The 18,615-nt window shown below is 37.4% G+C and overlaps 3 protein-coding genes across 3 annotated transcripts; 1 reads left to right on the top strand and 2 right to left on the bottom strand.

Annotated features, from left to right (window-relative positions):
• Positions 1-1,078: 1,078 nt before the first annotated feature.
• Positions 1,079-5,709, bottom strand: mrpl24 (mitochondrial ribosomal protein L24). The gene is made up of 6 exons (XM_028037246.1): positions 5,590-5,709; positions 5,184-5,370; positions 4,341-4,436; positions 3,204-3,307; positions 2,366-2,496; positions 1,079-1,546 (listed from the first exon to the last, which is right to left on the bottom strand). The coding sequence occupies exons 2-6, from the start codon at positions 5,364-5,366 to the stop codon at positions 1,410-1,412; spliced, it is 651 nt and encodes a 216-aa protein (XP_027893047.1). The 5' UTR covers positions 5,367-5,370; positions 5,590-5,709; the 3' UTR covers positions 1,079-1,409.
• Positions 5,710-6,151: 442 nt separating this feature from the next.
• On the bottom strand, positions 6,152-11,228 carry LOC114156677 (hepatoma-derived growth factor). Its single transcript, XM_028037245.1, has 6 exons — positions 10,775-11,228; positions 9,282-9,358; positions 8,948-9,086; positions 8,178-8,336; positions 7,923-8,093; positions 6,152-7,474 (listed from the first exon to the last, which is right to left on the bottom strand). Exons 1-6 carry the CDS (start codon positions 10,859-10,861, stop codon positions 7,454-7,456), a joined length of 654 nt encoding a protein of 217 aa, XP_027893046.1. The 5' UTR covers positions 10,862-11,228; the 3' UTR covers positions 6,152-7,453.
• A 282-nt stretch (positions 11,229-11,510) lies between these two features.
• Positions 11,511-18,147, top strand: prcc (proline rich mitotic checkpoint control factor). The gene is made up of 7 exons (XM_028037242.1): positions 11,511-12,410; positions 12,495-12,542; positions 13,717-14,205; positions 14,819-14,911; positions 15,022-15,168; positions 15,309-15,374; positions 16,231-18,147. The coding sequence occupies exons 1-7, from the start codon at positions 12,135-12,137 to the stop codon at positions 16,315-16,317; spliced, it is 1,206 nt and encodes a 401-aa protein (XP_027893043.1). The 5' UTR covers positions 11,511-12,134; the 3' UTR covers positions 16,318-18,147.
• Positions 18,148-18,615: the final 468 nt, after the last annotated feature.

Genomic DNA, 18,615 nt, shown 5'->3' with positions numbered 1-18,615 from the left:
TTTCTGCCTTATGACTGATCCAGAACAGGCGGCACCCGTTTCCGTTCCTGAAGCTGCCAATAGTACTAATAATCTCGTTTTTCAGACTGACTGAATGAAGCCTGAAATAAAGTTATTATTGTTCTATTAGTCCTGGCTATAAGATGATGCTACTCCTCACTGCCATCTGCTATATGGAGGACCAAAACTGATATAATAAAAAATAAAAACATAAATATTTTGGTCCTTCCATACTGCTAGAAGATACACAATTTAAAAACTCAGGCTCTACAACACAGAATATGGTTGGTCAAAGCGATCCACTTCTCACCATCATATATTTTATATTTAGAAATTCAAATAATAGCCTGCTTGCTGGAAGAAAGTTTAGTTTTTAAAAAGCTATTTTTTTTATACTTCTACTACTACTTTATTTAGAAAGAACCTTAAAACAACTATAGTTGCGACAAAGTGGTGTTCAGATAAAAATAAACATTCAAAATATGCAAAGGTCAAAGGACTCGTTTCTTTTGTTTTCAGGTTTTGTATATAAAATACCCACAACATTTTATTGACCTTTTAAAAACAAAACGCAAGCTTATAGCCAAAAAAACAAACAAAATGGATTATTTCCACCTGCAGGTTGATACTAATCAAATATGATTTAACAGATTGTGAATTAATGTACTGGCTTTTCACCAGTTCAGTATCTGTTAAATCATATTTGAGTCATTATTTAAATCTCATCAACAATATATCAACATCAACAATAAGTGTAAATCTGCTATTTAATGGTCATTTTTTACTAAATGCGCAAATGTTTTATAACAAGTACAGTTAATATCATTTGGGAAACTACTCCAATACCAGTTGCAGCAAAAAAAAGGAAGTTTTATTAAAAATAATCCTACATTTTAAGATAGTGCACTCATAAAACAAATCTGTAGTCATTTTGATGGAGGTTGCTGTTTTATTTTTGTTTTGTTTTAAGCGATTTAAATCCCTTTGGCCGCTAAATACGACATTCTATTTAATAGTCAAACTTAAACCTGACATTGTTTAAAACCAAAATAAGTCAAAAAGGCTTAAAAGGCCCCACTAAGCTTGAAAAAGTAATTTTATTTTGTGGAGGTGTGGAACTGCAGGCAAGTACTTATTCACAACCACGATTTAGAACTTTGCTATTTATTATTGTTTCCTGCAAAACAATAAAACACAGGCCTGACATTTATTCACATTATTCTGAAAAAATAAAAAAGTCCCAGAATACCTCAGGAACATAAGTTGCACACAGATGAGGTCCACAAAATGCTGAAAAAGTGTTTGTAAGTTTGGGCTCCTTTTGTTGTCTTGACAGTCCAGAGAACACTGTGGTCAGCATAGCTGTAAGAACCGGACAGAACCAGGAAGAACCAGTCTGACGTTTATCTTCAGTACCAGTAGGACTTCTGGTGCCTCCTGTGCTCCTGAATACCCAGTTTCTCCATGACCTCCTCTTCCAGGGTTTTCAGAGATGGAACGTACGATTTTTCAAGCGTGTCTTCAGGACTGGTGTCTTTGGGCCCGTCTGCGTGGAAACAGAAAGAACTCCAGTTTGAAATGTGAAATTAAATGTGTTTTAAAGGTGACTTTTTATGCTTCCTTGAACATATATTCCTTGGATATGTTTATGAGCTACACATTACATTTTTTAAGCACAAAATTGTTCTTAGAAAATAAGATTTCAGTCTGCTCAGTTCTTCCTAGTTTGAGCTTCTTTCAGAATGAGCTGCTTTAGGGTCTGTTGCCGCTTTAAATCCAAATAAGCAGCCAGCAGCCATTGCAGAGCGCATACAGCAGTACATCCAGTTGACCGAATGAGCTGGAGCTTCGCTTGGGTTGCTAGGTGACGGGTGAAATTCTGCTGCGGTTGCTAGGTAACGGCGCAGTGCCCACGGAATGTGACTTTTCTATCAGGAGGTTTTTGATACGGCTCATCTTCCAGACACCAAAAGACATTAACTTATTGCCAAAAATGACTGGATGCTTTTGTTTAAAGCGCTTGGGAGCAGTGGAGGCCAAAATGGAAATAGAAAAATTTTAATTTTGCATAATAGGTCCAAAGTTTTTCTAATCCTGAATCCTATTTTTAAAAATATTACAACTTTTAGTGACTTCTTATCCTTTTCCCCCCCATCTAACAGGGAATATACCTGAACAAATACACAAAAATATGTAAATAAACAAAAGTGGCATCAATCCAGACTAGCTTAACCAATACTAACATTCCTTATGTGACTTTCATTTGTGGGAATGAAAGGATAGCTCTAATTAAAGTTGCTCTGGGTGTAGGAAATAAATCATCTGGTTTTAATGAGCTGACTGACGTAATCTGCTCCCCACTCACCTTTCCACTGCTGAGGCACGATGCCGTCTCGTCGCTCCACCACCGGTTTGGGGATGATTCGTCCCGTCCTGCTGGACACTCTCACCCTCTCGCCTTCTTCTGTGTACTTCCACTCAATCTGAGTGGGCTTCCTGTAGATTAACCATCAAAATGTAACGACAGAAAAGATCTGCTCCGGTACTTTTAAGTCTGCCGAATCACTCAACATTAGATTCTTCTGTCTGAAGTACTAAAATATTGGGAGACAAAAACAGACTTATTGAGAGATTAAATTGCAACTGGTGCCTTTTTTAGTGATTGCCGTCCTGCTTTCTGCATGTTATAACTTTATACAGAATTTTACTCCTGTTTTTTTTTTTATTTCAAATGAAGAGTACATAATTTTTTATCCCATATCTATGATTGTATTGGAGGGAAACATTGGATTTAAATTTTGCTGGATGATGAATTGTTCCAACATTGTGATAAACAATAACATAACAGCATCATAGCGTAATACACTTTAATTTTGTAAAGAATACTTAACACAGGAATTGAAAGATATTTTAAATATCCAAAATAAAACGTGCCAATGAAACACTATGTAAAAAAGGAAATATAAATCACATACAACTAAAACCATGAATAAAATGCATTATGACGTCTCTAAACAAAATATCCCTTATTGGGTTCATTTTAATTTATCATGACATTAATTAATTCTTTGCTTATTGCGACATTTGTCACTCCACTGAATTCTGTGTTCTGATTTGAATTGAAATATTTCTTAAGGTTTTCACGTGGTTAAAAATGCTGAATTTAATAAATGCGTCCTGTTTTTTTTCACTCTTTATTCTACCTGTCTGAGGGGTCAATGAGGGCGACATCACGGATCAGCAAAGGAGCCTCGCTGGCAATGTAAGTCCCAGGGTAATCCCCGGCTTTCCCCACATACCTGAAATGCTGCAGCAGGAAAAAGAAACAGTTTGCCACAACTACTCAGTCAGATTTATGGCTCCATCTAGTGGAGTTAAAGAGTCTGGCTGTGGAAAATAATAACAATACTGACTTTTATGGTGAAATATGAAGAGTTCTATACAAAGAAAGTTTCTGTGGTTATTTTCAAGTACTTTCTGAAGACAAAACTCAGTATTTAGTCATCAAAACATACAGCATACCTTCAAATCATTAACAGCATTACAAGTAGAAAAATCAAATATTAAAGCACATGAGATTTTAATAATGGAAGTCACAGGAGAATCAGAGAAACGAAAGCAGTAAAATGCTAGGTTGCGGGGTTTTTAAAAAATATTTTCTTAGGGCGTGCCGTGGTGGCGGAGGGGTTAGCGCGACCCACATTCAGAGGCAACATGGCCTCGACGCGGCTGTCGGACCCGACGACGTTTACCGCATGTCTTCCCCCCTCTCCTTCCCTCTTTCCTGTCAGCCTACTTTGAAAAAAGGGACACTAGAGCCCACAAAAAAGACCCCTTGCGGGGCGATTAAAAAAAAATCAAATAAAAAAATATTTTCTTAAATAGAAAACAACTCTCACAATAGCAGGGACAGAAACATAAAAAATTACAAAGTTTGAATCCAGTCTGCACTAAACAATATTCCTTACAGGCCAGATGTCATACAAATTTGTAAATAAAATGACACAAAAACAAGTATCAGAGCTGGATTATGAATGCCAACTTGAAACGCAACGTAAAAAGGTAATAAAATGTTAAACAGTCACACACCTGGTGGTGCTTCTTTACAACCTAGCTGTTTATTATTAGTATCAAGCTGCATTACTAGTTACAAACTGTGCATGACTAACTAGTACTAGTGTGGAGAAACTTTGTGTTCAGCCTCCTGCTACTATTACAACCGTAGTTTCTAAGTTTTAACATAAACTTAGAAAAACCACAGATGAATGAAAACGACACATAGGTCCTATTTGGCTTAATATTACAGCATTCAGTGAAGTCTTAATAAATTGCTTTCTTACCGTGTTCAGTCCGTCCAAGATGACCCAGTTTCTGCGCCTAAAGACTTGCGTCACCTTTCCCTGTTTGCCTTTATCTTTACCAGCAAGAATCTCAACCTGCAAGGAAAAACATTTTGAAAAGACTTGACATTCAACATTTTACTGATAACACTGGTAAACCCAAAAGTAGTTATTGATTTGGAAACACCAGGTTGTGTTGTATTCTTTTCCTTTAGGATAGTTAAAGTAAGAGAGTTGAGCCTATTGCCGTTTAACCCAAGTTTGGGACTTGGTCGAGAAAAATGATTTCTTGTGAAAAAACATGGAAAAAACAACTAAACCTAGTGGCTTCCCTTGTCGTGCTTAATGGCAACAAATACATGGCATTTAGACTTTTACAACACGGTGAATGAATTCTGGCTCACTCTTCTTTTCATTTTCGGTTTTTTAATCCGCCATGTTGGAGGTACAAGTCAAAATTAGATTAGAGACCTATGATTTCCGTAATGTGGAAAAAGCAGACAAAAATTGCATAATTTCAGGCAAAGAAAATTAGAATTCACTGTATAATGCAGAACTGCTACTGCCATGCACAGGTGAGACATTGTCAACTACATTTAGGGAATCTGATTGTCCAATTATACCAATTTAAGTTTTATTCATGTTTAAGTTAAGACAATGAATCTGCATCCAAGTCTGAAGACAGTTCTAACTGTTTGAGGACATGGCGGTGGGTTTGAATGTTTTGTGGCGTTTTCCAGTAAAGTAAAACACTAAAATAAAGCAGTCCAGGCAGCTCTTACAGGGTTGGACCATTAGAATGTGAAGACTTGATTATTCCTAGACTCAGTGTCTTGCTCTCACCATGTCCCCCTTCAGTACGGTCCAGTCTTCTGCCTCTATCGGCTCTACGAACACCTTCCTCCTCTTCTTTCCCGGAGGATTCATCCTCTTAGCAGCCTCCGTCCAGGGCCTATTGGTACCGTAGCGGTAATCTTTAGGCACTACAACCCGGGCTGCCATCGAGAGGAGAGCGGTCAGCCTCATGGTGCTGTAGGAACCAAAGCAAATAACGTTATCCGTCTCGTCAACTCTTAATTCACCGACGCAAGCTAGGCTAACAATGCTCAATGGTAAACATCCGTTAGCATTAGCTCTTTACTCGCACCTATTTTCGTAAATATATTACTGTAAAACTGCAGCTACTGTTTTAGATTTATCACATGGATGTGGATTTTAAAGGAAACCGAATACATAACATATAGCTTACCCTTTGTTGATGTCAATGTCACATGTAGCAGGACGAATGAGGCTACTACCTAGTTGTAGCGTCACCTGCTGGACCGGAGCGTCTTGACGTGACTTCACGCATGCGCAACTGCGTTACAAAGAAAGTCCTCAAAGACCGAAGTGACAGACGTTGCTGCATCAATTCGTGTGTTTGTTTATAGTCCCAAATGGTACATTTCTGTATTTGATTGTTTCTTCCGAATTAAGCTAAGTTTGAACTTCCAGAGTAGTTAGTTTGGGGAAAGAAAAACTATTTAAAAAAAAAAAAAAAAAAAGATAAATAGGTGAAAAGCTGCCGATCATAAATCTAATAATTCACTTAACGCCCATGAAACCCAAAAGACAACAAAACCAGGATAAATTTTTGGTAATCAACATGTTTATTAAATTGACTGGCAACTACAATGGCAAACTAAGCAGTAGCATAAGATGAATGTCAGCATCTGAAATAAACAGAAAAAGCAAAATCCAAAAAATAAAAACAAAAACACTTAAAAACAAAATTTACTCTGAATATTAAGTGAAGGAAAAGATTTATAATCTTTTTTTTTTTTTTTACCATAGCTTTTCCTTTTTTTCAATGACTTGATAAATTTTTAAGCCGACACTGGTAAACAGATGAAACACCAACGTAATGAGAACAATCACATCCACAACTTTGTATCACAGCGAAAACAATAAGACCACTGAAGTAAAATGACTCGTATTCCAGTTAAAAGGTTGGGCAAAATAATAAAAGAGTAAAATATAATTTTACAAAGTCAAAACTCTGTAATGATAACACTCTGATTTCTTAGAGGAAAAAAAAACAACAATCAAATTATGTTAGCGTTCACAATTTCAGCAATAACATTTCCGAAAGAAAATTCTGTGCAACTAATCTGTGAATGCAGTGAATCTTGGTGTCATATTTGGAAAAATGTAACTAGAGCTTGTGTACTGAGTTAATGGTTCTGACGGGTTTCATTCAGATGATCGAGATACTTTAAAACGGATGTTACCACCACCCCACCTTAACGTTTCAAGATCGAGCAGAGACGACACTCAGGAATGTCTTTCTGCTTTCTACACAAGTCGTCATCGGCTGAGATTTCAGGGCAGTTCTGTGAGTGAAACAGGCTGAACTAAACAGGGTTTGCATGTTCAATGTGTTTGGAAGCCAAGAAGTCCACATGTGGGAAAATGTAGAGATTCATTACACAGTTTGGTCACCTTCAGTGAGGCATTAAACTTCAAAGCAGCAACGCTGCTGCTGAAGATGTCGAGACTCATCATGCATTCAATGACTGAATAATAAAGATGCTTAATGAGGCTGAGAAGCAGCTTGATACAAACGGGGCTGAAATGGTTACAAACTGAAGCTGAGATGGTGAATTTCTTTCTTCTGTACACTGTTTTAAAACCCACTGAATGGGAGTAGTTTGTGATTTAATCTTCTTTTGTGTTAAATGTAGTATATATTAAGTTTATTTCTTCCCTCAAACTGACAAATGTTTTGACACCTATTATTCAGTCTTTGTAATTATGTAATTGCACTTAGAAATAAAAAATATATAAACACCAAAATCCTGTTTGTACACGAGCTTGAAAATGCTCAGTTCAATTGTTTGAAGCCTGATCAGCGAATGCTTACTTTTTGTTTATTCTGGGATATATAATATCCTGATAGTGGCAAATGGAAATTTGTTTGTCTTTCAATACAAACATGTATTTTTAAATGTTTTTCCTCACATAATTCGCTCATTAATTAAACAGCTGAAATCTGGCCTTCTACAGGTGTTTATTTCGAAGCCTGAATTCCAGAGAGAAGCATTGAGGGTTGTTGGTTTTCTTCTGAGTCGACGTTAAGCGCTGTCTCTTACTGGCTGCAGGGAGAAATGAAAACTGTAATTAGCAGTTCAAAGTGGTTTAAACATAAGCAGTGTAAAATTAATAAATACCATATGCACAAAAAAAAACTACAAATAAGGATTATTTTAGTAACAATTATTCTGATGATTCGTTTTTTACACAATATTAAAAATGGATAAAAAAATACTTAGAATTCAATCCTTTCTTAAATAAGAAAGACATTTTCTATCTTAAACTGCCATATTAATAAAATGGTGTCATTTATGTTGAAATTTATATTAAATAAGATATATGTTGCTGTTGAACTGGTGTATAGTTGAAACCAGATAGTCACACAGACACTGTACAGACAACCAGGTTTGGTTTATCTGACTAAGGACAAGCAGCATCTTTCCTAGCCTATAAGCATGTTAGTCAGTTCTAATACTTTGATCGTAGCCATCATTGATGAGAACATTTCACCTTTTCTGCTATTAGCTTGGCCTCTGCTGGAGCTTTCTCCTGGCCTTCTGGTTTCGACTCGCTCTGTGAGGAAGGCGCTGTTGCCTTGGTTCCTTCCACATCATTAAGCTTGGCCTCTGTATTGGGCTTTTCGCCTTCTTCCTCTGTAATCTTTGGCCGCTTGGGAGATTCCTATCAAAGTGCAGCGAACGTTGAGGACAGCCCAGCAGTAATCTAAACGTGACGGTTTGGACAATCTGACCGACTGAAGCTCACCTCTGTGGACTCCTCTGCTTTGCGTTTAGTCCCTCCCCTATCGTTCTTCTCGTCGATGACCAGAGTCCCCTCCTCTTCGTCACTGTTGCCCTCGGTGTTGGCTTTCTCTGCGCCGCCTATGTCTCCAGTAGCATCCGATGAGTTCTCATTCTTTGCCGACTAAAAAGAGAATAAAGTAAATGTAAAAGCAATACAAATGTAAAAGTCACCATGAACCAAGAGATAGACATCCATTCATAAAACATTCTATATAACAGCATTAGAGGTTAAGAACTTATTGCGTTTAATATCAGTTGCATTGATCGGGTCGATATCTTATTTTATAAAACAAAACCTTAAACCACAAGCAACAAAATGGAATCACACAGTAATTAGGAATTGCCCATAAGGGAAACGTGATAATGGTGATGAAATTTTAAATAAAAACAACATATATCATACTAAACAGTATTAATCACTTTTATTGCAAACAAAAACCCCTGACAGTGAGGAATTAGTAAAGCTACTGACAAAAATCCCAACGAAAGATTCATTATATTTATCTCAACACAGTAGTTTATTTAAAACACTGTTGCATTTGAGGTTATGGTGGGAATAAAAGAAAATCTGAACATTTTAGTGCAGCTTTCTGCTGCTTTAACCGGTGAAGCATCCGCAAATATATCAGACAGAGAGAACCCGATTTTTTGGTACTTCCACTAATCTGAGCAGTTGTTTGCAATATTGATGTTTTGCACAGTGATACACATTCATTCAGGCAGACTACCAACCTCGTAGTCTTCGTGAGTGACAGTGGGGTTGTTCTCAATTTCCCAGAGTCCCTCAGCAAAGCCTTTCCTCTTGTTGGTCTTTCCAAATTTCTCCTTGCATTCCTCATATGGGAAAAGATCCTTGGCCCCCAGGAAAGCCCTGTGATCATTGAACATTTGAGATGAACCAAAATCTGAAATCAAGCTCACAACAAAAATATTTTCAACAGTGACAGAGCTCCGCAAGCTTCATACTATGACAAAATGTATCTTAGTAAAATAGTAAAGTGGCACAGTTTTTGACATTTCTCCTGCACAAAGTAAACTAACAACAGGTTAAACATAAAATACTTACGTCTCATGTGTCCCAAAGAAGAACACCTGGTACTTGTTTGAGGGCGACTTCACAGCTCCTTCGGGTAGTTCATCAATCTGGGAATGAAAATAGGAGATGAATAACAAAATGCAAACTTAACAAAATGAAAAATGGGAAAGGATGCTTTCTCAAACTAGTTAAATCAACAGTCTGAGTCTCATAATCTAATAATAGTGAATTGCTGAAGATCCTTTCTGTGCACATATTGGGCCTGTCATTCTGCTGGCATCAATAGCCTTTCAAAAGGGAATAGCAAAGTACGGAGGGACAAAAACACCACCAGCATGATGGACAGACATGGTGACCATTTGCCTCTGCCAGACGGGGCTTTTGGCATTCACCAGATAGGAGCGCTGTGAGCTGGTAGTTGGGGCTGGGCCCAAATTCTGTTGAGATAAAGCTGATAAGATTGAATAAAGGGAGGGAAAAACCACTGCCAAAAGTCACAGTTACAGCAGAAAGTAAAGAGTAATCTGTCTGCAATCACTTTTATTGAATAAAAGGGTATTAATTACTCACATTTACTCAGTTACATTTACTAAGGTAACTTCTTGAACAATTACATTTTACTTTAATAAAGTCATGTTTAAGTATTACTTCAGTACAATTTGGGGTTGTAAGAAAAATGAGAGAGACACAATTCTCCATTTCCTTTAAAGGGTGAGAAAAAACGTGAAAATTTAAACTTCACTCCAACATACAGAACCTGGTCAAACTGTATAAATAAACGCATAGAAATGTCCAACGACCAAGGGATCCTAATGTGACACAAAAAAACTTATTCTAAAATGAACACAGTGTCTTGTCTTAAATGATAAACTAAAAACACGATGTAACAGAACAAGTAAAACGAAAACCGTTTCAACGTGAGAAGCAGCGCAGTTGCGAGGCCAGGTGCGCGTGTTTACAAACAGCGAAGCATAAAACCGTCGTAAATAAGTCAGTAATTAAACAGCTGTAAAGAAAACAAACACATCTAATGTGCAATTAATGACGATAAAGGACTTAGTGCGTCGTTATACCACATGTTAAAGCTGTTAGTTAACGTTCGCTCCCGGTCAGCGGTTATCGGCGCTTGAAGTGACCGTTAAGAGTTTGTGGCTCACGCGCGGCTCCCTGTAACGGCTGCGAAACCCTTAAAGTCAACGCTGGCCCCTCCACAGGCCTCAGGGGACACGACAGCGGCGCATAATGAGAGCTAATAAATAAGTAAATGACAGCATCGCTGTTGAATAAGATGCCTGCAATTTGTATGTCATGGTGCGCACGAAAGCAATGCGTAATCGCTAACTATTGGGTCTTTTCGTTTACACTGGCTAAAAACGGCCGCGCTAAGCTAACTCATGGTAGCTGGCTACCGTTAGGCCTCTCGGGTGAACAAGTGAAAGGTAGAACGGCAGCAGCAGACGGATAACTTCAAGTTAGCAGCACAGTCAAAGCTGGAAGCTAAGCATGTAACGGCGGGAGCTTACCCTCGCAGGCCAGTGTGGATACCCCTTCATTTTAGCAAACACCAGGTCTCCAGGTTTGTATTCCTTTTGCCTGTTGGATCTCGGCATGGTTCTGGTTGAATATCAGAGATGTGTTTGAATAAAAAGAAATGCTAGTGTGGCTTAAAATTTCTTGTGAACACCTGCTGCGACAAAAATCAAAGCAGAGTGTCGATCTGACAACCAAATAAACAAACCAGACGCGGAAAAATTGGAGCTAAGACGGAGCGGGTGATTTTTTTCTTCGTTCTTCTTCTTTGGATTCAGAGCAACGAAAACAACCCGCAGCCAAAAAATAAGAGAACAATTTCTGCGCTACATAGATTTCTACTGCTTAGCGCGAAATATGTTCTACCGAGGATAAACGTTAGCCCGTCCTCCGGACTATTTAGGTTTGAAATGGAAACCCGCTTTCCTCGGCAGACGCGCCCCCCAGTATTTACATGGAATGAAAACACAGCGCCCCTACTGGCCAAAACTTCACATCAAAGCAAATTTCTCGAACATAAAATTGTGACTAAATACATGGGTAACGTCGAAACTAAACAGCAGAAACTAACATATATATATGTATATATGGTTTTTTTATGACCTTAATCTCAGAATTCTGAAATTTTCAACACTCAAAATGCTGAGATTAATGTCAAAATATGGTCTTCTTCTTAAAATAATGGGCTAAGTCTTTCTTTTTCTTTTTTGCCTAGATCATATTTTATCACTAAGAAGGGGTAATTATTTTCTTCTTGTTTTCCCAAAATCACTTAGGCCATTATTTCAGGAAGGTGACGATATACATATACGTTTCAATGACCCTAATCCTTTTCCGTAATATTGAAACGCACAATTGTTCAGGATGAGAACCTGTTGTTTTACTACCTGATCACTAGGGGGCTCTATAGTTTCAGTGCTGCTGTAAATAGCACAGGAAAAAGAAGTCGGCGGTTGTCCTCAATCACTGGATGATGAAGGCGAATGTTTTGATGGAGTCAAGGGAGTACTGGGCGTAGTTTACGAATGCAGAGTTACTTTAAAGCGACACATTGTGTTTGTTTTGATCAGACGTAGACATTACAGTTAAAATTTCTGCATCCGGGCAAGAAACTGTGTGCAGATAGGTCACGGTGGCCTAGATAGCATTCGCTAGCTCCGTGTTTCCAGTTGATCAACTCAGCCCGTCTTTAATGCTCTTGATCGCTGTTATTTTATCTGTTTAGCATAGATAGTGGTACATTTAAAACTCGGGTCGGCTCACCAGGAAACACGCTTGTGCGGCTTTTTCAGAGCGACTCATCCATGTCCACTAGTTCCTCCAGAATACTAATCCTCGGTAGCCTCAGCAAACATGTCTCTAGTCGCTTATGGTAGCAGTGATGAGAGTGACTCGGAGGAAACCTCGACCTCTGCCGCAGCTGAGAGTAAACCTAGCGGGGGAGGGCTCTTCTCTTTCCTGCCTGCGCCTAAAGCATCTGGATCTGCAGCTGGAGGGAAGGAGGCAGCATCCAGGGCAAAAAACTCTGTAGCAAAGGAAAGCACAGGAGGGTTCCTGTCCAGTCTGCCCAAACCCAAGAAACGAACAGAGCCTGTCAAGATCCCTGTGCCACAACTTCAGAGGCGGGATGTAAGTGAAATCAGACTCCTGATCATGCGCAGTGCACACTCTGGTTGACCCGAGGTGATAATTTCTAATCATTTTTATTTACAGTCAGACTCAGAAGAAGATGAGCCAGTCCCAAAGAAGCTGCAGCCCCAGGTAAGACGGTGCAATCAGTAGGCTTCTCACTATAACACATTTTGTTGGACAATATATTGTTCCAGAAGTTATTGTGATAAATGATAATGTTGTTGTTTTGAGACCATTTTTAAGCAACATGATGGTAATGGCAAAATAATAATCCAACGACACATTCTAAAAGATCAGTAAACTTTAAATTCTAATGAACACTTAACACTGGAACTGGAAAATAAATATTCAAAATAAATAAAACAACAAATAAAATTAACTATGAAGACAAAATTGTCCTTCAAAATAAGGGCTAGCTGAGACCAAATCACCAAACTTAAGACGTTTATCATCCAGTTTTTGGTAGAAAGAGAGAAAAAAAGAGATGAACAATAAATCATGCCAATGGAAATGATTGAGTTTGTTTTAATTTATGATGCCATTTATTAATTATTGTGACAGGCCTAGTAATCAGTGTTTATCTTATCAGTACTCACATTTTGTTTGCAATCTTCAGTGTAGTTTATTGGAATTTTATGAGACAGACCAAAGCAAGAGTTGCACAGAATTGTGAAGTGGAAGTAAAATTAAATGGAGTTTAATTTAATCTGTTTTGCACGAAACTGTAAACTGCATTTAAAAAAATCCAAATTACACTACAGAGAGATCAGTGATGAAGTTTTGAAGAGGTTTAAAGTAGATCTAACAATTATTTTAGTTGTTGATTATCCTTGCATTTGTTATATAAAACATTTACACATTTTGTAGATCTTTAATTTAAGCCTTTTTATACAATATTTAAAATACATCAGTGATGTGAATAATCAATTCATTTTTTAAATAAGAAAAAATAACAAAGCATTCCTTTAGTGAATTTGAGCTGGGTGAAGCTAAAACTGTCACTCTTGGAGTTTTGGGTAAAACATTTACTGAAAGAGTTTTTTGGGGTTTTTTACATAAATGAAAAATTTATATGTAGCTTGTACATTTTGGACTTAATTACTGCTCTGAATATTTCTGACGTTTTGGGGCTGTGTGCTCTAGTTAATAATTAATGTTATTTTTTTAATAATCTAGCTCTTTTAATTTCACCTTCTGATGTTCAAAGGAGTTGTAAACCTATCAAGAAAAACTAAAACTCCTTTTAGTTTGTCGTAACATGAATCATTCCCATTTTAACCAGTTTGACCGTTCATCTCCCCAGAGTGCCGGTTCAGGTCTGTCCTCCATTCTCCCCAAACCCAAAAACCTAACAGTGAAGGAGACGGACCGACCTTTGATCCCTCACACGCTCACTAAGCGTCCAGATCCTAAAGCACCTAAACCCGGAGCTGCTGCTTCGGGTCTGATCGGCTCCAGTGCGTCTCCCTCCGCCATCAAAGCCGCGGCCAAGTCAGCGGCCCTGCAGGTGGCGAAGCAAATCGCAGCAGAAGACCAGAACAACGAGGAGGACATATCCCCTCAGAACTACTTTTCCCTGGAGGACGACTCCCAGCCTCTTCCCGACGTCGTCCCGATCGTGGATCCTGAGCCGGCGGCCCCCGCTGAGCCCTGTCCGTACGTGGCCACTGATGAGCCGGGACAGTCGAATGCACCTTTGGACTTTGGAGGGAGCCATGAGGGAGCGAGCGCATGGGACGGTCAATACGACCAGTATCAACAACCCATGGCCGGCCCAGAGGGGTTCCCCGAGGTAAAACCAACTATTTATAGGAGCCAGCTCGCTTCAGACGCAGAGTAATGCCCTGTGTGCTCAATTCTTTACTGAAACAATCTGACCTGAAATGTAACTAAAGCCAACTATTACTCCAACTAACATTTATTTTAATCAATTAGTATAATTCTGCAGTTTATTCATTTAACCTCTTAGGCTTTTTTATGCAATATTAGAAAGACATTAAAATATGCAAACAAACAATTACATTTCTTTTTAAAAAAAGGAGAAAAATATTATTTTTTTGCCTAATGTAGCATTTCTTTAGTGAATTTGAGCCGAGTGAAGCTAAAACCGCCATTTGAGGAGTTTTGGGTAAAACATATCGACATACAAATGTGAATTGTTTGATTAATTTCTGCTCTGAATATGTTTTTTTTCCAGCAATTTGCATGTTTTTGAGTATTTATACTCCAGTTAGCTATTAATCGATTACTAAATTAGTTGACGATTATTTCAGTAATTGATTGGATTAATCATTTCAGTCCTAAAGCCAACATTTTCTCAGTTTATTGTAAATAAATGAATACTTTGGTCCCATCTATAAATATAATAAAGCTATACTGCAGGTGACTTTTGTTTTCATTTAAAGGGTTACTATGACGCGCCGTACTATCAGAACCCTAACCCGGAGTCAGCAGAAGCCGAGCCGCCGGACGACTCTACCATGTTTGACGACGAAGGGGTAAGAAACATTTGCTGTTCATTAATAAAACTGCCTTTCTGAGCCCATTTAAAGGCAGTCTTCTAATTTACAAACCACTACAAACTCCTTCTCACTTGCCTGCTGTGCAGTTCATGCGGCTGCAGGGGAAAAGAAACCGAGGCAAAGAGGAAGTGAAGTTTCTGGAAATCAAAGGAGACGACCAGCTGAGTGGGAACCAGCAGTGGATGACGAAGAGCATCTCTGAGGAAAAACAAACCCGCCAGTCGTACAGCAAGGTGAACGTTTTTGCATGAGCTCTGTGTAGTTTTGGTTAAAAACGGTAAACGCGAGTGCTATTTATTGGAAAAATACATAAAAATACTAGAAATAATGATGCATTTAAATCTAACTTTAGTGCTTTTCGATGTTTCTGCAGAGAAGAGGAGAACAGCCTACAGGGCAACAGAGGCGAAAGCATCAGATAACGTATCTCATTCACCAGGTAAGCAGCTGCTGAAAGACGCAAAGCATTTAAATAATAACTCTTGGAAACATTAACCATAAAGAAGAAGTTTCATTGATCATAGTGTTTATATTACATTTTCATTTTAAGAAACACTTTTTAATTCTCATTTTTTGTCACAAGAGCACAAATTGTTCCTAGCAGGGAAATGGATGGAAAATTATACATATGGTTTTCTCTGTTTTAGCATTGAAACAACTTAGTTTTAATGTGGTTGTAGTTCTTATCTTCTTAGATTTTTTATTTTTTAATCAAACAACTACTTCCAACAATTTTACTGGAGTAAAGTAGAGCTGGAATTCATAATATTTAATAGCAGTTCTTCACCATGTGCATTTCACCTGCTGCAATAACAATAAATTTACAAAATATTGTGTTGCCCTAATCTGTGTGAACATATATTTTTAAGTCTTGCTTACAGGTTGTCACATTGATTTAGGTCCATAATTTGACTAGGCCATTTTAGCACATAAATATGCTTTGATCTGCATGGGGATGGTGAGTTTTGGATGATGGATAGTGTTAGTTTTTCGCTCACACCGTTTCTGCTGTTCAGGTCAAAAAGCTCAGTTTTGGCCTCCGACCTAAACTGTGGAAGAGGAATACAGATACGCCCAAATGTTTTTGATGTTGATTTGTAAAACATACTTGAAAACCTTACTTATGTTCTGTTCTGTGTCAGTGCATCACATAAGATCTAATTGAAAATGGAAAAATGTTCACAGTACAAGTATTTCAAGCTGTTTTATCCCATTGTAAAAGATTCCTACAGATAACAGATTAGTATAATATAATATAAACAGTTTCTGAATTTCTTTGCTTTGCTTCTTCCCAGGCGAAGGAACGTGAGATTGAGCTGAAGAACAACTGGGCAGAAAACAGGATGACCCGGCGTCAGACCCAGGCCAAATATGGCTTCTAGATCCTGTAGCTTTGGACTGCTGTGGCGTACAGACACATCGTATCCCAATTTACAGATCTCCAGATTTATCCTCTTCCTTTAGGAGCAAAACCTGTTTTTTTTTCTTCCTGATCTGCAGCCTGCAATGTCTTGAACATTCAATACTCTGTTTGATATGGTGTTACTCTGTCTCAATCCCGGTCACTCCTAGTAAATATAAAGGCTAAACCTACAGAGAAACCCAACCAGTGTTTTTAAGGTACCAGAACCACACATGTTTTTCCTTTGGACGTTTATAAAACATATTCATGGTATTTTCTAAGGTCTGACTTATTGTTTTTGTTGTGCATTTGGTTGTTTTTAGTTACAATTTTAAGATAGAAAGTTGTGATGTAAAATATTCACAAAATCATCAACTAGTCAGTAAATTATGCTACAATGAGGACTTCGTTGAGAGCCAACCATGCGCTTAGATTTGGTCAATCTTTGTTGCAAAAAAAATAAAAAATCTTTAAAAATGTGGTCCCACCGCTCCAAAAGAATTCTCATTTTTAACGTGGAAAATCTTGACTTTTTTGCCTCAGAAATCTTAAAGTAGAATCAGAATTTCCTAATAATTCTTAGGTGTTGGGGAAATAATTCTGAGATTTAAGCCAAAATTCTAAGGAAAAAAACCCCTCAGAATTCTTCCTTCAATCTCAGAATTTTTTTTCTTCAAAAATTCTGAGATTGAAGAAGGAATTCTGATTAATAATATCAATTCTTGACTTTTTTTGCCTCAGAAATCAGAGTAAATTCAAAATTTTGTTTAATCTAAGAATTTTCAGGGCAGGGAATTCTGAGATTAAAGCAAAAATCTAAGAAACAAAATCCACAAATTCCTATTTAGAAATTCTTGACCTTTTTGCCTCTGAATTCCAAGAATGAAATTTTGAGGCAAAAATAATTTTGCCTTTAGTAAATTTCACAGAAAAAAAAACTAAATTATTAGATTAAATGCAGAAAGCTAAGAGTGGGAACGGTCAAAATCTCAAAATTGTTTTGTTTTTCTCTTTTTTCTCAGAATTCTGATATTAAAGTCAGATTTCTGGGTTGCTATGCTTTTATTTCTGGATTCTAACTTTTATCTCAAAAGTCTGAGATTAAACTCAGAATTCGGGCTGTTAAATTGACTAATTTGAGATCCCCCCCCCTTGTCAGATTAAGTAATTTTGTTCCGTGATGCTTTTCTGTAGCAAACATCTCAAGTTATTTTATTTTACTGGGAATTCTAGAAATCTGTAACACTTGTTTTCTTTACCACTTTTCCTTCTCTTTCTTCTGCGGGTTTCAGTCGTTTTAGGTTCAATCTGAAAAGTTTGATCGCAGGATTGTTGGGAGAAAAAATTTGAACTTCAAAAGCCCAAACTAAACTGTCCAGATGGACACGTTTGCATCTTTTCTTCTTGTATTTTCACATCTTATGTGAACTATAGGAGCAGTTCTGTATATATTATTTTTCTCTGGAATGCCAGATAAACCCTCCATTAATAATGTGCTGGTTTTCTCCAGTAGCTTAGCGATGGTAACAAGACACCAGTAGGATTTCTTCAAAAGCCTGTAAATGTGAACGGATCCAACTCAACCCCAGGTGAAAACCCAAATGTTATATATTGGCAGTAAAAGGTGAATTTGTAGTCAGAAAGAAATTTAAAGTTACAGAAGTTTAAATATATATATTTGTTATGTTGAAACAGGACTAAATGTTAAATTTTTCAATTTGCGTTGCAAAAAATCTCAAGCGCTCGCCCTGTTTTTGTTTACTTTATATAAGTGTGTAATTAAAATCCAATAAACAAGTTTTGAATTTTTCTTGTTTTCTTACATTTTTAATGCCTTTTTGCATTTTCCTAAGTGTGACATATGCTTCCTTGAACAGGTTAGGCCTATGTGCTGTACAAAACATATTCATTACATTTTTTGACAAAAATAATTCTTGTACGTTTGATTTGTAGCTTAAAAAAAAATACTCGTATCAACGTGAAAAGCCCTTTCTGCTTGAGTTATCCATACAGTGTAAAACTAATCTGCTTATTTTTGGAATAACCAATTAATAAATGGGTAGGAAAAAGTGCTTAAAAGATTGTTTTAACAGTATTTCAACAAGGTGATTTTATAACAGCCACTGGAGGATTTTTTGGTAGAACATATTTACAAAGTTTATTTTACCATCTTAAATGCAAAATGCATTTATTTTTTGTCAATTTTTGGCTAATTTAGTGTACTGAGAATTATATTCTTTCAGCAAATGGCCTTTTTTGAGTCTATGTAATCCAGTTA

The sequence above is a fragment of the Xiphophorus couchianus genome, chromosome 13 (assembly GCF_001444195.1).
Source record: "Xiphophorus couchianus chromosome 13, X_couchianus-1.0, whole genome shotgun sequence".
In the NCBI taxonomy this organism is placed as follows: domain Eukaryota; kingdom Metazoa; phylum Chordata; class Actinopteri; order Cyprinodontiformes; family Poeciliidae; genus Xiphophorus; species Xiphophorus couchianus.
Note: the sequence above shows the minus strand (reverse complement) of the source record. Positions and strands in the feature narration are given on the sequence as shown.

Excerpts from the sequence above, each read along its gene's own strand:
- mrpl24 (XM_028037246.1), bottom strand. The coding sequence starts at position 5,366 with ATGAGGCTGACCGCTCTCCTCTCGATGGCAGCCCGGGTTGTAGTGCCT. Across the intron at positions 3,308-4,340 it reads TCTTGGACGGACTGAACACG|CATTTCAGGTATGTGGGGAA; the intron begins GTAAGAAAGCAA and ends TTCCTGCTGCAG. Across the intron at positions 1,547-2,365 it reads CGTGCCTCAGCAGTGGAAAG|ACGGGCCCAAAGACACCAGT; the intron begins GTGAGTGGGGAG and ends GTTTCCACGCAG.
- LOC114156677 (XM_028037245.1), bottom strand. The coding sequence starts at position 10,861 with ATGCCGAGATCCAACAGGCAAAAGGAATACAAACCTGGAGACCTGGTG. Across the intron at positions 8,337-8,947 it reads TCACTCACGAAGACTACGAG|TCGGCAAAGAATGAGAACTC; the intron begins GTTGGTAGTCTG and ends TTCTCTTTTTAG. Across the intron at positions 7,475-7,922 it reads CCAAGCTAATAGCAGAAAAG|CCAGTAAGAGACAGCGCTTA; the intron begins GTGAAATGTTCT and ends TTCTCCCTGCAG.
- prcc (XM_028037242.1), top strand. The coding sequence starts at position 12,135 with ATGTCTCTAGTCGCTTATGGTAGCAGTGATGAGAGTGACTCGGAGGAA. Across the intron at positions 12,543-13,716 it reads CAAAGAAGCTGCAGCCCCAG|AGTGCCGGTTCAGGTCTGTC; the intron begins GTAAGACGGTGC and ends TCATCTCCCCAG. Across the intron at positions 14,912-15,021 it reads CCATGTTTGACGACGAAGGG|TTCATGCGGCTGCAGGGGAA; the intron begins GTAAGAAACATT and ends CCTGCTGTGCAG.